Here is an 18,067-nt window from a genome sequence, read left to right as displayed (position 1 = left end):
TCTCGTTCCACCAAGGATTTTGATGATTTGGGCATTTTTCGTGGTGATATGGATGGCTGAATAGCCTTGGTTTCAAAGGGGTGGTGATTCTTGATGGGGGTGGCCGACTCGCTTACGTGGCCGACTCGCTTACCGAATACGTTATACCAGGTTAGTGATTAAACAGACGATCACGAGTTGCGCAAGTCTCAGCAACCTAACATATACACTGTTGAAAAGCAAACTCTTTGACATAACGGCAGATTTCCTGAACTTCCGTCCCTTTGTAAACAGCCTGGTATCGAAGGGTTGAGTAACGCAGTTTCTCAAGTCCAAAGTCAAGTGCTTTCCTCTACATACCGCAACCATAGTTTCGTCGGAAGCCTCCTCGACTGGAGTATGTATGAATCCTGAAAGACAAGTGCACTGATGCTTTGCATCTCGTGTAGACTTGGTAATTAACAATAAATAGGTGGATATGGCTTCTCGTTCTTGGTTCACTGCCGGGATTTTGATGAAATGTTCTGAATATGAATACAGCGAGTTAAACTTCGATATCCAACGTCGCAATCCCCGTGCTGCAGGTTCTCACTCTCGGCAAGTTCCCGTATTTGTGCATGTAGATCCAAACATTGGGGGTAGAGATTATGGTACTCTTGAATGGTATGAATTGCTTGGCAGGCAAAGCCCAGAGCTTCTTGGAGATCGTCCTTTGAGCCCTCGAGTTCATATCGGAGCAGCAGCTGGGATGCTAATCTACGTAGTACCGAAGCACGATCAGCGCCCGTAGGCGGCGTGCTCTTGAGGGCCTCTCGATGCACTTCGATGGCCTGATCGACATGTTCTTTCTTCTTCGTTTCTCTGGCGCGTACTCCGAGCCACACACCCAGCGTATGTAATGCGTTACATCGGCGAGGATTGCGGGACGAGACACCTTTTACTGCTTGCTGGGCAGCCGTAATAGCCCTGTCAAGATCCGTGTCCCTCCTAGCTGCTCTGCTATGTAGGTACCGATAACCATGGTAGATTGCATGATCGTGCAAGAAAAGCGCCTCGTCTTGCTTGTCCAGAGAGTATAATGTAGGGTTAAGAGCGCTCTCCATATCAGAAATCGCCTCGTTAATGTCTTCATCATCCTTTTTATTGAGAAACCGCACGCTAAGAGCGTTAGAACGAGCTTTCAAAGCTCGAGACCGATCGACATGGTCAGGCGAAGTCACTTCGATCGCTCGCACAGCAGTTTCGAGAGCCAACTGAGCATAATCGCCGCTACTCTCCATATCTCGTTGCATGTAAGCCCTGCTTATGTCCACAAGTCTCCTCCCTAGCCTCTGATCATTGGTATCAGTCCGGCCGATGACCTCTTTCGCCAGATCAATGGCATAACATAACTCGGACATTAGGCTAGTTCTGTGATACCGTGTAACTAGGCCCTGCGTCAAGCAGCTCAGAGCGAGATCACGATCACCGGCACCCATTGATGGCATGGTTGTGAATACTTCCACCTCCTTCTTGGAGGGGAGGCTAGAGCAGCAGAAGATAAACTCGGCAAGATCAAACGACATGGAGACATATTGTTTCTGGATATCCTCGAGTATCTCCGGCCATTTCTTCTTCTCATGTTTCCGGATAAAGTCCAGATGGACGAACCATTGTGTGAAGGCATATTCATAAAATTCGTGCGTTTCCCTCAAGGTCTCTTCAGACGGTCTGAGACTGTCCTCTATCTTTGTGACGCTGGGACTTTCCCCATGCTCGATAATAGTGGACGCAGCACGCGGTTGAGTTAGGTCATAGAACCACTGCTGGCATTCGAGTTGCGTGTAGAGAGGGGCGTTGAAGAACTGTTCCAGACTGTTCACTGTAGTACGGGGTGCCTGGACGAATGGAGCGGATATATATTGGATGCAACTCTTCATAATAGCCTGGTGGCAGCTCTCTTCGGAAAAATCGTCAGCCAGCCACTCGGGTCTTTTATCCTCCTGTTGGTTGGGTAGAAGGTAGTCCCGGACAGTCTGGTGGATGAAATGAATTCTGTTATCGTAGATGACCAGGAAGAAGTGACAGGTTTGGAAAATCCATCTTTTGAACTTCTCGACGGATATTAATTGCATGTCTTCGGCACTGTGGATACCATCGATTGTACTGATATTGAGGGCAACGTTCATCTCCCTGACCGTGAGCGGTCTCTGTGCTGCAAGGACAATTTGAAGCATAGTCTTCACATCGGATTGGTCTTCCTTTCGAATGTTATCCAGCAGAGCTCTGTAAGCATCAGATACTGTGGTTGGCAGCGACTTGAACGTCTCAATCCATTTGGTCGGAAGCCGTTGCATCGGTTGCTTATCGAGATAGTCAAAGAGCAGTCCAACAAACAGATAAGTATGATTATCCCGTATGTGCTGCTCGAGTTGATCACGTAGTTCTGCTTTGAGATTTTCTTGCTCAATCAGTTTGTCCTGACAAATTCTTTCTAATCGGCTGTCTGCTACTTTTGCGATGTCGTCATCAAGGGATTGATTGCATTTCGGGTCATCATTCAAATCCAGGATAGCTTCTTTCCGCTGTTCAAAGATGCTGAGAACAGGCTGAATTGGACGTGTTGTCAGGAGGAACTTGACTGACGGACTTGAGGACTGTCGCAGCCGCTCGAGCAACTTGGTTCTCTGCTCTGGGTCGGCTTCGTCCAGCGCATCCAGAAGAACAATTATACTGTCACGAGCAGCCCCTTGTGTTGCCCTTTCAAAAACGTCCCAGAGTTTGTCGAGATTCCATCGTATGTCATCTTTGTCCCAACGCTTGACCATTTCTTGGACGCCAGCGACAAGATCCCCTTGGGCCAGAAACAGTTCATAAAGGATTTTGCAAAGCGCGACATTCGCATTGTTTTGCTGGCCACTTTTATCCTTGAAGAAAAATGAACAGACTGTCGTTGAATCGGGTCTGGACGGGTCTTTCAGCAATGATTTGGTGAAGACAGACTTGCCAGTTCCCGGATTTCCCACAAGGAGAAGCAGGCGATCTTCTCCGGATTCCCATCGTTTGAACCGCGGGTGATTGCGAACCCCATAGTTGGTCCCTTCGAGGGGGGTCACGATGTGGTTGAAATAGGCTCCATAAGCCTGGTAATCGTGCTGGTTGGGGTTCGGTTTGAATTCCTGAATCAGTTTGTTCTGTTCGCTTAACCGGTCTCTATTTTCGAACAGAACCTGCAAAGACTTGGACTGTTTATTGGCTTCGTCCAGATTGACGAGGACCTGCGTCATGTGGTTGTGACGCACCAACTCGTTGACCTGTTGTTCGGCAGACTTGATGTCCTGGAGCCTGTCTGTCCACTCGGCCAAGCCAACGATGTTCTTCGCAAAGTCACGGGATGGGTGACGACAAGCCCGGAATGTGAGCATTTGGTACTCGATGATTAGCCGGTAGAGGTTGACGATCTCCTTTCGGATGGGAACCTTGAACTTCTGGTTCCCCTCCGGAGTCCTGCAGGGTTCCGAGATGAGAAGATCGATCAAGCATATATACCAGGGTAGCCGCGAGATGATGTAGGTGAGTCCGTTCCAATTCTCCTTGAGCCCCTTCACATGATTGAAGACCTGCAAGTTGTTAATTCAGGATTATCCCAGCATCTCGAGAGGCAAAACCACTCACGGGCGTTAGGACCAGACAAACTCCTGCCCAGGCCATGGAAGCCGGTGGGTAAACATCAAGCGCTGAGCTGATAGTTGTCTTGGTCGACTCAAGAACGGTTGAAATTTGCGAGACTGTCTTGAATCGATCGGGCCGGTCACCGTCTTTGTTCACTAGCCTCATCATGAGATTTTGTCGACTTTCGGGGTCGAGGTTTGCGATTTTGCCAATCAGAGAGGTGTTCGTGTTAGTTGCTCCAGTTCGGTGGCCGTCATGGTCAGCAGTCAGCGACTGGAGCTCGGATATTATTTCTGCCTCATATTCGTCCACGATGCTCTTCAGTGATTCATCGTTCTTCACTAAATTATAAGCTTCTTCCCATATCTTCCGGGCTTCTGATAATGGTTCTATCTCGGGTTTCGCTTCGGGAACGGAGGCGCTGGGATTAGGTTTCACCTCTTCTGTCCCGGGACCTGTGTCTGGAGAAGCAGAGGAGCCACCTACAGTAGGTTGGTCTATTGAGCTAGACTCTCCTTTCTTTCCCTTGAGTCGCGAACGCCATCTGCGGAACCCCATCTTGATAGGCAGGACTTCACCACATCGATGGCTGGAACATGGAATTGTCCCTCAGGGGAAAGCGCCTTGGAGCCGGCGTGGCTCCCCTTTTAAGGACTCAAGCATGGGTGTGGATTTGCTTTGCTGGAGGTGGAAAAACAAATTAGCCCTATCGGAGGAGCTGAATGGCTGCCCCGGTTGGGGAAAAAGAAAATCGAGGGCCAGGTGGACACTCCAATCCATTTTTCAAGGTCTGTTTTCAGCTCAATGATGCGGACATGGCTATTGATTGGTGATTGTTTCTCGTTGTTGGCTCGGGGCCAAAGGAACATGCATCGACCTACATGCATCATATTGTTCGCCAGCCTTGTTGGCCAATCACAACCGATGAGCGACCCTGATTTGATACCTGTGACTGATATGAAAAGCGCCAACAATATATTCCCGCTGTTAGTTATTCTAGAGGAGTCAATCGCCCTGTTGTCAATCAACACCAATAAATATGCGCAGACGAAAAGTGCTGAAGAAACAGGGCGGAAATAGCATCACACAATCACTGCAGATATCAAAATCTTGCTCGCAATTCTTATATTACAAGGAAAGGTAAATTTCGGGGTGGTTGCAGCGCAGAGAGGGGGTATTTTCTATCTACGAGCTGCCCTCTAGATCTACTTGTACCTCAACCTGGATCAAGTTTCGCCGCCAACTTGCCTCGGGCTATTGACAAATGATGAGCTGATAAATCAGGGTCTAGGTCCAGGCATAGTATCTGTCTGATAACCGGCTAATGACACTTGGTCTTCCCCTCTGTCACTGCACCAGCACACCTCCACTTGAATGCAGGCTAGTCCCCGTAATATTCGAATCCTTGAGCAAATAGACAAACGCCTCAGCCACCTCCTCCGGTGTCCCGACCTTGCCTAGCAGGGCCGTCGAAGCAAAGAACTCGCTCGTCCCCCTCCGCTGCTCCGGCGTGGGCCCTCAGAGCTCAGTCTCCGTCGCACCGGGATGCACAACGTTGACCCGGAGCGGAGCCAGGTCCAGCGCCAGCGCGCGAGTCAACCCGTCCAGCCCAGCCGCGTAAGCAGCGGCGGCCGGCCATCCCCTGATGGGCTTCTCACCGAGCCTGCCTCGGGGATTGTGCCGTCTCAGGCCATATATACTATAAAACTGTTCTACTTTGGCACAAAACATGCTCAGCCATCGGATTCCTGTTAATTCCGCTCAGGTCGGCTTGTTTTGCCATCGTCTGACACATTGCCCCGAGTCACGCAGTACGAGCAGTTGTTCGTTGATGACACGCCATCCATCGGGGTGATGATCAATCACATCTTGGAAGATATGCCTACTCGCATCGTTGATCTTCTCCAAACTGCTTGTTCGCCGCAAAGACACAAGATCTGAGAGCGTAGCCTGAGAATTAACAAGTAATATTTTTTTGTAGTAAGAGCTGTATAGGACGCAGGCCATTGAAGATGGAACTGGTACAGCACTACACGAAGAACTCTGACTGTCATGGTAAAGCATGGGCTGTAGGACTGTATTATTCTTCTATGACCTATCTGAGCAATAGCAAGAAATAAAAAAAGAAAAAAAGGAAACGAAACGATTGCCTCTGAGTATCACCCCAGATCAAATCTCCCAATTTAGTATCGCGTACTCCAATGGCATTTTCCCAATCGCGTTTTCTTCAGCTGGGCTGGTGAGATCTCCCTTCTAGGCAGCAAACTCAGTCTTCTGCTCGGTCTTCGCCGGGGCCGCAGCAGGATCAGGGAGCTTCTTGAAGGGAATCGCAAGCGACAGGAGAACCGTGAATGCTGCGCCGGCAAGCGAGAAAGCAAAGACGTCCTTGATACCCACCATGTAAGCCTTGTGTACAGCAGCTAGGTCAGCGCCCTGGAAGACATGGGAGATCTCAGATGCACCAGTGGTCAAGACTCGGACTGGGTCGATGTTGGGAGCATTGCTGGCGAGTGCCTTGAGCATATAGTTGGCGAAGATGGACTGCGCCGCGGTGACAAAGTAAGCACCACTAATGGAGTTGCACACTGGTCCACACGTCAGGAACCTGCTACTTCACATAGATCAAAGAGGAGAGGAGAGGACCCCGGGGGGAACCTTACTGAGCATGACACCAGTGGTGGGCGCGATATGTTCAGGCTTGGAAAAGCTTTGCAGCGCAGTCATGGGGACCTGGTTCCCGAGGCCAATGCCGATGCCAAAAATGACCTGAGGGCCGATATAACGGGCCTTTGAAGAGTCGACGTCGAGAGTGTAGAGCAGGGCAGCGCCTACTGTGGCTAGTACTCCGCTGGCGAATTCATACGGCTGGAGGAAGCGGGTCTTTCCAATGAGGAAACCGCTGATCATGGACCCTGCAGCGAAGAAAGCCATGAAAGGAAGACTGTTGACGCCACTCGCGATGGCCGACTGGCCGTGGATGGATTGGAAGTAGATGGGCAGGTAGAAAAGCACCTGGAAGTTGGCGAGATTGGCACTTGACGGAAATTGAGGGTTAGCCCTCAAACAACGGCGAATTTTGCTCCTTGGGGATTTCTACTCACATCCAGCCATACATGGCATTGGTCCACACTAGACGCGGCCTCAGCAGGGCCAGGGGCACCATGGCGTACTCTTCCTGAATCCACTCGACCACGAAAAAGGCAATAGTCAGTGCAACCCACAAGACCAATGTGGCAATGACAGAGCCGTCACTCCACGGCTTGGTCTGGCCGCCCCATTGCAGGGCCAAGATGAAGCAAATGAGCGAGCAGAGGAGCAAGGTGAAGCCCGGGAGATCGAGCTGACGCAGGATTTCAACCCATGTGGCGGAGGCGGGCTTGATGTGCTTTGGCACCTTGAAGAAGAGCACGACTAGCGCAAGGACGGGACCGCCCACCGGCAGGTTGATCCAAAAGCACCATCGCCAGGTGACCTCGCTGGTGAACGCGCCACCGATCAGGGGCCCGATGATGGTGGAGAACATGAAGACCGACATCCACATCCCGATCAACATGGGCCGCTTCCTAGGCTCTGCGACGTAGCTAATCATGAGCACGGAGCCACCCAGCGTCCCCGAGCAACCCCAACCCTGCAGCGCTCGACCGACAATCAAGGCCGTGCTGTTTGGCGCGGCCGCGGCCAAGATACTGCCGACGAGGAAGATGACCACCGAGGTGAGATAGACGAGCTGGGCGGAAAAGTATTTGTAGAGCTTTCCCCACATAGGCGAGGAGCTGCCAACTAGAAGGAAACAGGCGCTTCCATACCAACCGACGTCGTCCAGGCGGTGGAAGTCGTCCGTGATGCCCGGGATTGCCGTGGCGACGATGCCCTAAAGACGCACACAGTCACACACACATCCGTTATTCTGTCCACTTCTCATGGCCCCAGCACAAGGAGTTTGGGGGGTTTCAATAGTACTCACAATATCCAACGCCGCCAGCAGGGTGCTGAGAAAGATCGTGCCCATGATGGCGGCCAGCCGAAAGCCTTCGGCGTACTCGGGCTCAGGGGCCGCACCATCATCATGCAGCTCATGCTTCTCCTGAACAGCCGTATCTGGCGTGGAATAGCCGCCGTCAGTCGCCCCACTCTCTTCCTCCTTTGTCGTCATTTTGAAAGCGTGTGCTCGGATTTTTTTCCCTTTGGTCGGACCGACTGCTGATAGGGTATGAAATTCCGGACTCGCTGGGTTTGCTGGATGCGCTGGATACGCTGGACGGTGTACGAGGTGGTTGATGCTGTATTCTGGTGACCAACTTAGGGTTTATACTCCAGCTGCTCCGGGCTGTTTAGTCAGAGGGAGCTCGCCCATTGGGCCATCAGGGCCATCAGAGCCATCTGTTCCACCATGGCCCTGACAGAGATGCCCTCTAGCCATTCTGGGATTATGACAAATCGGCGCGAGCGGATTTAGCTGACGATCCCAGGGTTTGCTGACCAACCGCCCCGAGAGATCTGATCCTCTTAACTTATGGCGCTCCGGGGCAATTAGTAATTACGTCTGTTGTTAGGAAGGTTTGGCCGAGCCAAAGCCAAGCAAGGTGGATTAGTGTCAACCAGTATAAGCCTTATCATTTCTCCTATGCTAGAAATGGTCGTCTAGACACCTTTTTGGCGTAGTGGATTTGATGGCTGACAATTAGCAACAGCCCAAACGGCGAGGGCCCCCAGTACAGTCAGCGCTAGCGATGCAAGACGGAATCCATCCCCTGAGCTGTCGTGCTTCAATCAGGACACTATCTGTGTCGTGAGACTTTAGTAGTCACGAACTGCAGGACGGGAGACGACTGAATCTTCTTGCCCGGACAAGCTCCAAGCAGGCAGTAACAGCTGCCATAGTCAACTGCTTCCCCATACACCACGATAAGAGATCTGACTAGCGCGACTTATGAATCAATTAAACAAGAATCCACGAGCGGGCGAACGCCACCCGCATTTATCAGCAGTCCTGGCCGCCATCGTCTGATCCTCGTTCTGTTGAATGTATGTACGATCGACACTATTCACTCTTCTCTTTGATGTTACAAGAGCGAGATCTGTCAAGAAGCACGCTCAACCCACACCAACAATGCCCACCCTGGATCCCAGTGAGCCTGAGGCGGACCACAGAGCGCCGCCTGTCGTCCGCCGCAGTGCCCTGGGCTGCACCAAACTGCGAGACAGCTGCCACGCCTGTGCCACCTCCAAGATCAAATGCCCGAGAGAAAAGCCCTCGTGCTCCAAGTGCAAAGCCCGAGGTATCGAGTGCCAATACTTCTTTGCGAGGCGCCCGGGACGTCGGCGCGACGACGGCTCGGGGCACCCGACCAGCTGTACCAGCAATTTCTCCTCCCCGTCCCCTTTATCCTCTTCCTCATCGTCGAAACCAAAATCCATTCCAGACAAGGACACTCACAGCGCCGTCTCCAGATCTGGTGACAAAATCGAGGTCGTGGGACTTTCTCCCCAGCAGGGATACGCGACAAACAGCGCAGCTCCCTCCATCAGTTTACCTGCGAGCAACGGCTTCCTCGATACACCTCAGAGCTTGATGATGGAAGCTGCGCTGATGGCTGATAACGTTCTGGGCCAATATCCATCAGACCTCTCTTCCGTGCTGGCGGACTCGAATATGTTTCATTCGCTTCCGGATTTTGACCCCGACCCCATAGACATGACCTTTAGCATGACGGATTACTCTGAACATCCCGCCATCGACGGCGACGGTGTCTCCCGTAGTTTGAGTAATATGGGACCGCTTCCCATACGGGAGACCATCAGTTTTGGCCTGAACGCGATGGACACTAATGACCCTCTGAGTGCGCCATTCGCCGTGTCGTCTTGGGAACCCTCGCTTGCTTCGAGCGTTCCAACGTCGTCTACTACAGACCCTAATATGACGATGATGATGATGATGCGCGCGCCCCCCACCACCGACAGATCCTGTGGCTGTGTGACCCAGGCTCTCGATCTGTTAAAGACGCTGTCGTCTGCTCAGTCGTCCCCCGCCTCCTCGATTTCCGGCGCGAGTCGTCCGGCGCTCTCGTCAAGCATGACCACTATGGGCTCCGCGCAGGCGGTATTGGTAGAGAACAAGCGCCACATCGAGACAGTAAGCAACCTACTCTCATGCTCTTCCTGCACCGAGGACGCCTTCCGGCTTGTAATCATCTCCATGATCGTGCTCAAGATCCTGGAGCGCTACGCCTCCGCGGCACGGATCCAGGGGTTCGGTTTCAGCTCAGGGGTAGGCAGCGTGGAGACTGACACAGGGCCGAGGTCAGCAAACAGCGTAATCTCTAGCAGCAAGGACCAGATGAGGGCGCTAAACCGTCCATACACCATGCCCCGGGGCGATAGCGCCGGTGGTTACGCTCCCGCTCGGCTTGTCCTCGGCGAACTGCACCGGGTGCAAAGATTAGTGGATCGGTTGTCGCCAAAGCTAAGAGGTAGTATGGAAGGCGATGCTCGAGGCATGGAGCACGCTATTTGGGGCCGTCTCCAGGTAGCAAATGGAAATGACAAAACGCAATCAACACCCTTTTGTTCGAATACGTTGGCTCAGATGGAGAGCGACATGCGGAACAGACTCAGTTCCTTGTCTGCGGATATCATCACCAGACTTGGACAGATTAGAATGAATGATTAGACTACTAGGCCTTAGGCCCCGTTCAGAAGGGGCGTTACGGTCGAACAGTAGAATATTCCTTTTCTTTTTTCATGCATTCACAGGACTGTTTGTGCTTTGATGGAGACGGTCTATAAAGTCATCACTTCACCGACATCATCTTAAATAAAGAATAAGGGCGATCTGATTCACCAGAGTAGCAAACTGGTTGCACCCAAGTGGACCTAAGCAATAGGTGTAATTACGAAGTCCCCCTGATATGTATCCCTACCGACCTCCCAAGAGCAATTGAATGTCGAGCCCCTCTCCTTGCACATTTCACTCGAGCGCATCTGTCATTTTGGACGTAAGTGCTGGGCTGGCTTGCCTGGGGACATTCGGGCAGCGGGTCCGGCCGAGATGATCAACTGTGCGGCGTACAGCGCTGGTGCGGCGCAAAGACCTGGCAAGATGCCCGAGATTGACTTCATCATGCACGATATTACCTGCTTCATCTTCCCGAGCGTCCTGACCACAGCGATCTTGCCAATAATCTCATGGCCTGGTACGACGGGAAAGGTGTATACGGAGTAGATGTCCGAGGAGCACAGCCCACAAGCTTCAACCTGAATCAGCAGCTCTTTGGTCCCAGGTAGCTTCAGCGGCGCATCCTCCACTGTCAACGGTCCTAGAAGCAGAATCTGGGTTGGCAAACTTGACACAGATCCTGCTCCAGCTGGATGCAATATCTCTATGAGACACGTCAGTCTAGTCAAGCTCACTTCATCGGGATACAACGAAGCGTAGCCTGGAGAGCAGGCATGGTAGCCTCGTCACCAAGTCGATCTCTCATTTGCCGGAGTATCTTTTGCGAAGTAGAGATTCTTTGCCTTGTCTTATACTGCTTAAGAGTTTTCAATGCTATTCTGGTAGGATATCAATTTCAAGTGGGTAATCGCACCATCAGCTCAATAAGGGCATCGAAAATTCGTCCCTTCTTCAGTCAAATTGACCATCTGCTTGTGATTGTAGTGTAGGAACAAGGACTAGTATTCCAAAATAATAAGCCTCTGGTATGAGGTTATGGCTAGCTAGTCCTCTGAATGAAAGGCATAGAAACAGCTGTTCTCTAGGGCTCATTATCGTACCTTGAACATGATGTATGCCAAAACAGGGAATATCCGTGACAAGAGCAGTTGGTAACCCTGCGACAACTTTCCATCAGGAAGTCCTGATAAATTCCTGCGAATGACGGTGAATTATGCAAGTCTTACCCTGTCTATAGCCAAGTCAGCAGAGGATAAGCATAAGCTGCTTTCAGCTGGACGCTAATTCAGGGGTAAACATCATATCTACCCCTATGCTCAGCATACCCGCGAAATTGCAATCATCAAAGATACTTCATCCAGACTTGCCAGAGACCTCGTAGACCCGCATGTCGACGTCGTAATACCATCCTGCTACCATCCTGCAAGTCATATTCGACACCTGCTCATCTTCCCGAGCAAATAGAATTCGTCTGTCCAGTTCGCCAAGCGATATGCACTACATCGTCAAGCCACAGCAATTTCGATTTTCGGCAACCCCGACTCAGCCGCAATGCTTCCGCTTGATATCATCGCATGTAGCAGAACCGTTGTACACAATGCTGGCTGATGCGTTGTTGTTGCCAGCTTCGACTAAGACGCATCCGTACATTCTGTATTTACCTGTAATGCCATACAGTCAAGCCTCACGATTTTGATTCCTGAGTACGGAGTACTCCTACCTTACGCTCAAATAGAAGGTAGGTACCCAAAGTACCTCCCTTGGTACCTTAAGTACCTATATTTCCATGGCGTAGACAGGCAGTACGGAGTAACCTTTCATAATAACAATACCACCGAGAATTTCAACGGCTGGTATGTGACGGCCCCACGTGGCAAGCGCCAGCACCAGCGTACCTAAGCATAAGCGTCAAAAAAAAAAGCGCCCCTGGACCTGAACGGAATGGAACGCCTCAGGCATGAGCAGTTTGTGCTTTGACCTCGGCCAGGGCCGGGATGTATGGCTGATCTGGACGGTGATTAGCCCCCGCGGAGGCCACTATCGATCTGCGAATGTAAATCCCGGCGGACAGGCTGCATCTCTGACAAATACTTGGAATGGTGGGAGCTGAGGATAAGGAACTGCCCTGGTCTCGCTGAATATATCCCAATCCAGAAACTCGCTTTGATTGCCAAGCGGGGACTGCAGGGTGATTGACTGGCTGCGCAGGGCAGGGGTGGTGACTGACTCGGTGATACTGCAGTGCAGTGTGGAGCTGAATACTGATTAGCAGATGATGAGAGCTAACTGGCAAGTATTATAAGCGATGCATAGGTGGTATGCTTATTATCATTCAAGGGATCCAATTCAGGCTTGTGGTATATCCATTATTACTGGGTACTGTACTTGGAGGTAAGGTAAGAATACTGTATAATACTGATCATAGACGATCCATATGCGGGTACTCTAACCCCATCTAGCAAGTGGACTACTATGTGATGATTTCTTCCAGTCAAATATTTGCATTGCGTGATCGACCTTTAAGACCTACAATTACAATTAAGAATAATACACCTGTTCATACCGTAGACAGTACCTAGGCAGATATGCAAAGCAGGAACATGCATAACACTTGGTCCAGATCCTAGTCAACGTTCCGGCTTCGTTAACTCCTGCAGGATCATAGCGATATTGCACCGGCTGGATTCAATACCAATAGCTTCTAATGGGTTGCTGATTGGAATGAGGCATATGCATGGGTCTTTTATAAGCATCGATAGCCGATCCTGCGAGGCTGCCACAGTATGTCTCACCGATTAGCATTCAAGCACAATCCTAGGTACCTCTTAAAGTATACTTCAAAACACATGAATTTTCTGTAAAGTAAAGACACGATACTACAGAGTACAGTTTCATGATCCCACTCAAGGATACCAAACTGCCCCACAGCCCGCATGACCGACCAAGCACACTACAAGGTCACGACAGAGGCAACCATGGGCCTCTTCACCCGGCCGTTTCAGCTCAACGGCCAACCAACGGTTTTCTTGACTCTGTCTGGGTCCTCCAAAGGCAAGCGGGGACCACTGGAGGACCCCGGCTCTCGGTTCAGGAACGGTTCCATGGCAGAAAATGGGTTCGAGGGGCTCCGAGGAGATGGTGTGCTTTTTCCTGATCGGGAAGTAGCCTGCCAATAGCAGTACTGATGCTGCCAATGAGGTGTTCTCTGTGATGACATATTTTGTGCAGAAATACTGATATGGATATTGTCTCGTTTGAGGCCAAGTTAGTACTTCTGCCGTCAAGCTCCACTCGGATAGAAATAAACGCACAAGACAAGACCGCGATCTCGCTTATCGAGACGAGTCCCCCTCCACGACGCCACAATTTAGAAACAGGCATCGCGGAAAACACTCTAACTCCAAAGTAAATCAATTAATGATCACCAGGACGGGTGTTTCAGCTTTCTGAGAGCAGTTATTTTTAGTTGTCATCGTTCACTCATCGTTCACCAACGCGATAGACACAATAATGGCATTGTCCATTGCTTCAAGTTTCAAAACTTGGAGTAGTTACCTTTTGTTTCAGCGAGCGATCAAGTGTTAGTACCAAGTGCGTGATAGCCAAGTATCTTCCTAGGTATCTTCCTAGGTATCCTCCTACGTCACACCGCGCCAGCCAATCGACTAACCAAGAAAAATTCCAAATACTCCTTGTCCAGGTTCGCCAGCCTCGCTGATCCCCTCCAGTCCACTCAAGCCGCCTGTGTATGTACCTACTATCTACAGTTGCAATACTTGCAGTACCCTCGTCCTTGATCTGAGTCCTCGTCATCGTGACATTCTGACCCTTATCGTTGACCAGCTGCGTCGGATCTCCCTCGTCTAAGACTGAGCCTGATGCCAACGCAGGACAAGACAACTACCGAGTCAGTAATCCCCACTCGAGTGGATCGCAGAGTCAGTAGGAATGTTGACGAGGACATACACCTGCACTGTTGTAATAACTGCTCAGTACACTGTATTTTTTATTATTTCTCCCCGCTACTATGGGATTGCTATAGCTAAGGGCTACGGATGAATTGTGCCTGTCGGGAGGACTATAGGCCAGCCATCCCACCTGTCTAGTCTCGTCTCGTCTCGTCTCGTCTCGTCTCGTCTCAGCTTGAACCAACCTGCCTTGCAGGGGAGACAGACCTACTTGCTGTTGCACTTGCATCTGCAGTCCGCGGTGGCGACTGGGACTGGCGACAATGGGGCTAGCAGCGATCAGTGGAGGAGGCTATCCATTGTGGCTGACTGAGGTGTCAACTGACCGGCCTACGTACATTTCCCAAACCAGACCTACCAGATGCCTGTACACAGTAGGTAGTGTGTACTCCTAGACTGTAGAGAATAGACAATGATACGCGATCCAGGCTCATGACTAACATCTACACGACATCCATAACAGATAGCCTGCTATACCTTCGGATAACCGTTGGGAGTACCTAGAAGTAACCGTTCTTTACGGTACACCCAAGCTTACAGCTTGCGCTTGCGGCCAACAGCCTCCAAGTGTATACAAACCTAAGCAAGCTCGACTTTACCGACCCTGCGCGCGAGACAAAACGGAAGAAAGCCAATCCACCACCCTTACTGGCCAAGTCCAGCAGTCCCCACCAGCTACTACTCATCTTCTGACCCAACCCAGCCCGGTCCTCCAACCCATCCGAGGGACTGGACTGGAATTACCTTAGGTACGGAGTCTCCTACCCCAGCCTATCAGACCGAGAAGAGACAAGAGAGTGATAGAGGCGCGCTAATCTGCATGAAACCATCTTTTTGATCCCTGGCTCGTGGGCTCCTCCACTCGAATGATAGGATCTGGGGGTTGCTGGAAGTTATTGCAGAGGTTTGTCTGTCGATAGTCGATGGTTGATACTTTCTACCTGTCGATTCTGGCCAGGGTCTTGATTGCATGCATATGTTTCTTTTCTTTTTCTTCTTTTTTCTTCATTTGATTTGCTGTCTGTCTGTGATCCAGCTGGGTGGAATTTGTACCCAAGGCCAGTAGCAAGTACCAGTACGTAGGCTCTTAGCGAGTGCGACTGCGACTGCGACTGCGACTGCGAGCGCGAGTTCTTGGCTGATTCCGTGATTGCCGTGCTCCCTCCACCCCTTGCATGATCCTCGTGAGTGTGTATGTGCTGTGTGGCGATTCCACCCTGACAGCCAGCCACGGTCTCGTCCTTGCGTTGTTGGAGCGGATTACAGAGTAGATCTCTTTTCTGCGAGGGAATTCGAATCCGAAGCTGACGGAAGGTACTTTACGGTAACAACAGTAGAATAGACATTATGATTCATTTGTTCCTTTTGTAATCATCAACAACAATGGGGTATTATCAAGTCCAAATATGCTCCAGTAGTAGTAGTAACTTCAAGGCCCCTTTTCCTGTTTGCAGAGGATAAACACACTCGTGCTTTTTCTTTAGGTTGGAGGCTCGCGTATCCCGCGCGGCGCTCTCATCCCAGAATTTGTACATCGTAAGACAAAGGAGATAGCAGACAGTAAGGAAATTTAAAGAGAGACAGAGGTCGGGTCATATATACAGAGGCACTGCCTGACACAAAAAAGAAAGAGGCTCATCCGGTCGTTGCAAGGCGTCATTTAATTAAGCAGATTGTCGAGACCCATTCGCGAATCTCGTCGGGGCTGCTGCTCCGATCTGCAAGGCTCTGGCGTGGCCCATGCCGGTGTTAATGATGCGGTCGGATGGCTCCAAGGCCGATGATCGGGGACCCAGCGTGGCTTCGAGGCCACGTCGGAGAACGGCTCCATGATCTTGAGACTGGAGTATGTATGATGGCTCACGTATCCATCCTCGGATCCGTGACTTTGTCTGCGAAGGTCGACCGGAAGCGGGAGCATCTGCGGCGATGCAACGGTCCTAGGGGAAGCTGAAGAAACCGAGTTGTGGTCGGAGACCATCGAGGGAGGAGAGACATCTGAGAAGGCGGGCGAGGTCAAGGGCGTCTCGACGGGGCGGTTCAGAGCTGGAAGAGTGTAGATGGGACTCAACTGCCGGGGGCAGTCGACCGAGGCGGCCGAGGATTCCCGTCGTGTCTGAATGCTCGAGTTCGTCCATGAAGTGAGAGGTCTGTCGTGGGATAGGGAGAAGCGGGGGCGGTTGATGGGGCTGCTGAGGGCCGTCGAGGCGCGCGGGTATGGAGCTTCGACTCGGCCATGGAAAGTGCGGGATGGGCTCGTGGTAGCGGCAGAGAGACCTCTTCTCTTGCGGTTCATGCTGCCGTTCCACCAGTTCTTGACTGCATTGTCGCTGCGGTTGCCTAGTCGTCGGGCGATCTCCGCCCATCGCTTGCCCATCTCGTTGACCATGCGCTCGATCATCAAGCCCTCTTCGGTGGAGATGGGCTCCCGATTCAACGAGGGCTTCAGGTTCTGGTGGAATCGCTCCCGGCATTGCTTGGGAGACCGGTAGTGCATGTGTTGTGAAATGCGCACCCAGTTGTTGGGGCCTTGCTCGCGGACCAACTGAAGGAGCAACTGATCCTCCTCAGGGACCCAAGGTCCTCGACGATGAGTTGGAGCCATGTCGTTTTCGAGGGGGGTTCAAATAGAGTCAGGCTTTGGTCGAGTAAAGATAAACGCAAGACAGAGGAGTATAATTTAAAAAAGAAGAATAAAGCTTGGGGCTAGTTTGGTAATATAGTTGGGATGCGGGCGAAAAGGGTTGGCTCAAGGCTGGCTGGCTTGGACTTAAAACCCGAATAGTGGGGAGCAGAGCGTTTAGCGTGCAGACAGCTGAAGGAGACTGACGAAACGAAGTAAGCCGTTGATTGGTGTCGATTGTAAGTCGAGTGAGAATTGGAAGTCGATTGGAACAGCGTGGCAGAGGTTGTAGTTATATGCGGCTGGGACACCAGGACAATGGATGAGAACGGCGATGACCATGACAGGAGACGGAGATGGTGATGGACTTATTTATTCTCCCACGACGAACCAGAGTAGCAGTCCAGTCCAGTCCAGGGAGACGGGTCAAAAAGAAAAATGGAAATGGCTACAGACTACAGTAGCACTAGGTCGTACTGCTCCACACATCAAGCACGCTATAGGAGAAGATCTGATCCAAGATCTCGGAGCTGACAGTTGTCGGAATAATAATGTGATTTTCTTTTTGAGGGTTTTATTTGATTTTGAATTAAATATTATTAATCTTATATGTTCTGGTATTATTACAGATCTGTATTTGGTCTGTCTGTAAGTTACCATGTATGACAGTTGTAACCACCGACTAGTGAGCCTCAGGAGGGCGGCAACTGGTTATGACTTCATATATCAATGAACACTAATCTTGATATTTATTTTCAGCGGATTATTGCTATACTGAACTCATCAAGAGCCTTTGACGTACTTACTCTTTACCTGAAAGTTTAGATAAAGTATACATTGACATAAAAGGATTTCTGTCCTGACAATGATCCCACATGAAGGTGGGGCAGCCAGAGAGAAGTATGTGGATGGCTTTTTGCGCAGTATCCCTTCTGGGAAGTCCAGGGGACCAGACCCATCAGTCTGACAGGGGGTTCCAAAGCCAAAACCAGCCAGCGACAAAGAGTGGCGGCAAAAAAATAAAAATAAAATAAAAATGAAAATGAAAAAGAAAGGAAAATGCAACGCTGAAAGCGATCAGCTGCAAGCTTGCAGTTGCAGCAGCCTGGGCGTTTCCAGATCGTGGGGGAAGTCCATTGTAGTCTCCCACAGGCTCGGTATTGCAGCAGG

General features: G+C 50.9%; 4 protein-coding genes across 4 annotated transcripts, besides 7 other annotated features; 1 reads left to right on the top strand and 3 right to left on the bottom strand.

Moving 5' to 3' along the window:
• Positions 1 to 2: part of a mobile genetic element that runs on past the window's edge.
• A 98-nt stretch (positions 3 to 100) lies between these two features.
• Positions 101 to 133: a microsatellite.
• Positions 134 to 476: 343 nt separating this feature from the next.
• NFIA_021340 (uncharacterized protein) lies at positions 477 to 4,188 on the bottom strand (the record flags this gene model as incomplete). The annotated part of the gene is made up of 3 exons (XM_001265322.1): positions 477 to 3,465; positions 3,508 to 3,578; positions 3,634 to 4,188. 3 exons carry the CDS (start codon positions 4,186 to 4,188, stop codon positions 477 to 479), a joined length of 3,615 nt encoding a protein of 1,204 aa, XP_001265323.1.
• Positions 4,189 to 5,883: 1,695 nt separating this feature from the next.
• NFIA_021330 (MDR family MFS transporter) lies at positions 5,884 to 7,783 on the bottom strand (the record flags this gene model as incomplete). Its single annotated transcript, XM_001265321.1, has 4 exons — positions 5,884 to 6,215; positions 6,291 to 6,664; positions 6,732 to 7,501; positions 7,595 to 7,783. The coding sequence occupies 4 exons, from the start codon at positions 7,781 to 7,783 to the stop codon at positions 5,884 to 5,886; spliced, it is 1,665 nt and encodes a 554-aa protein (XP_001265322.1).
• Positions 7,784 to 8,740: 957 nt separating this feature from the next.
• NFIA_021320 (C6 zinc finger domain protein) lies at positions 8,741 to 10,300 on the top strand (the record flags this gene model as incomplete). The annotated part of the gene is made up of 1 exon (XM_001265320.1): positions 8,741 to 10,300. One exon carries the CDS (start codon positions 8,741 to 8,743, stop codon positions 10,298 to 10,300), a length of 1,560 nt encoding a protein of 519 aa, XP_001265321.1.
• Positions 10,301 to 13,913: 3,613 nt separating this feature from the next.
• Positions 13,914 to 13,947: a microsatellite.
• Positions 13,948 to 14,406: 459 nt separating this feature from the next.
• Positions 14,407 to 14,446: a microsatellite.
• Positions 14,408 to 14,446: a microsatellite.
• Positions 14,447 to 15,365: 919 nt separating this feature from the next.
• Positions 15,366 to 15,398: a microsatellite.
• A 536-nt stretch (positions 15,399 to 15,934) lies between these two features.
• On the bottom strand, positions 15,935 to 16,879 carry flbD (putative MYB family conidiophore development protein FlbD; the record flags this gene model as incomplete). The annotated part of the gene is made up of 1 exon (XM_001265319.1): positions 15,935 to 16,879. The coding sequence occupies one exon, from the start codon at positions 16,877 to 16,879 to the stop codon at positions 15,935 to 15,937; it is 945 nt and encodes a 314-aa protein (XP_001265320.1).
• A 1,033-nt stretch (positions 16,880 to 17,912) lies between these two features.
• Positions 17,913 to 17,946: a microsatellite.
• Between the last annotated feature and the right edge of the window lie 121 nt (positions 17,947 to 18,067).

This window comes from Aspergillus fischeri, genomic scaffold, assembly GCF_000149645.3.
Source record: "Aspergillus fischeri NRRL 181 1099437636249 genomic scaffold, whole genome shotgun sequence".
NCBI lineage: Eukaryota > Fungi > Ascomycota > Eurotiomycetes > Eurotiales > Aspergillaceae > Aspergillus > Aspergillus fischeri.
This window is presented reverse-complemented; position numbering and strand designations above follow the sequence as displayed.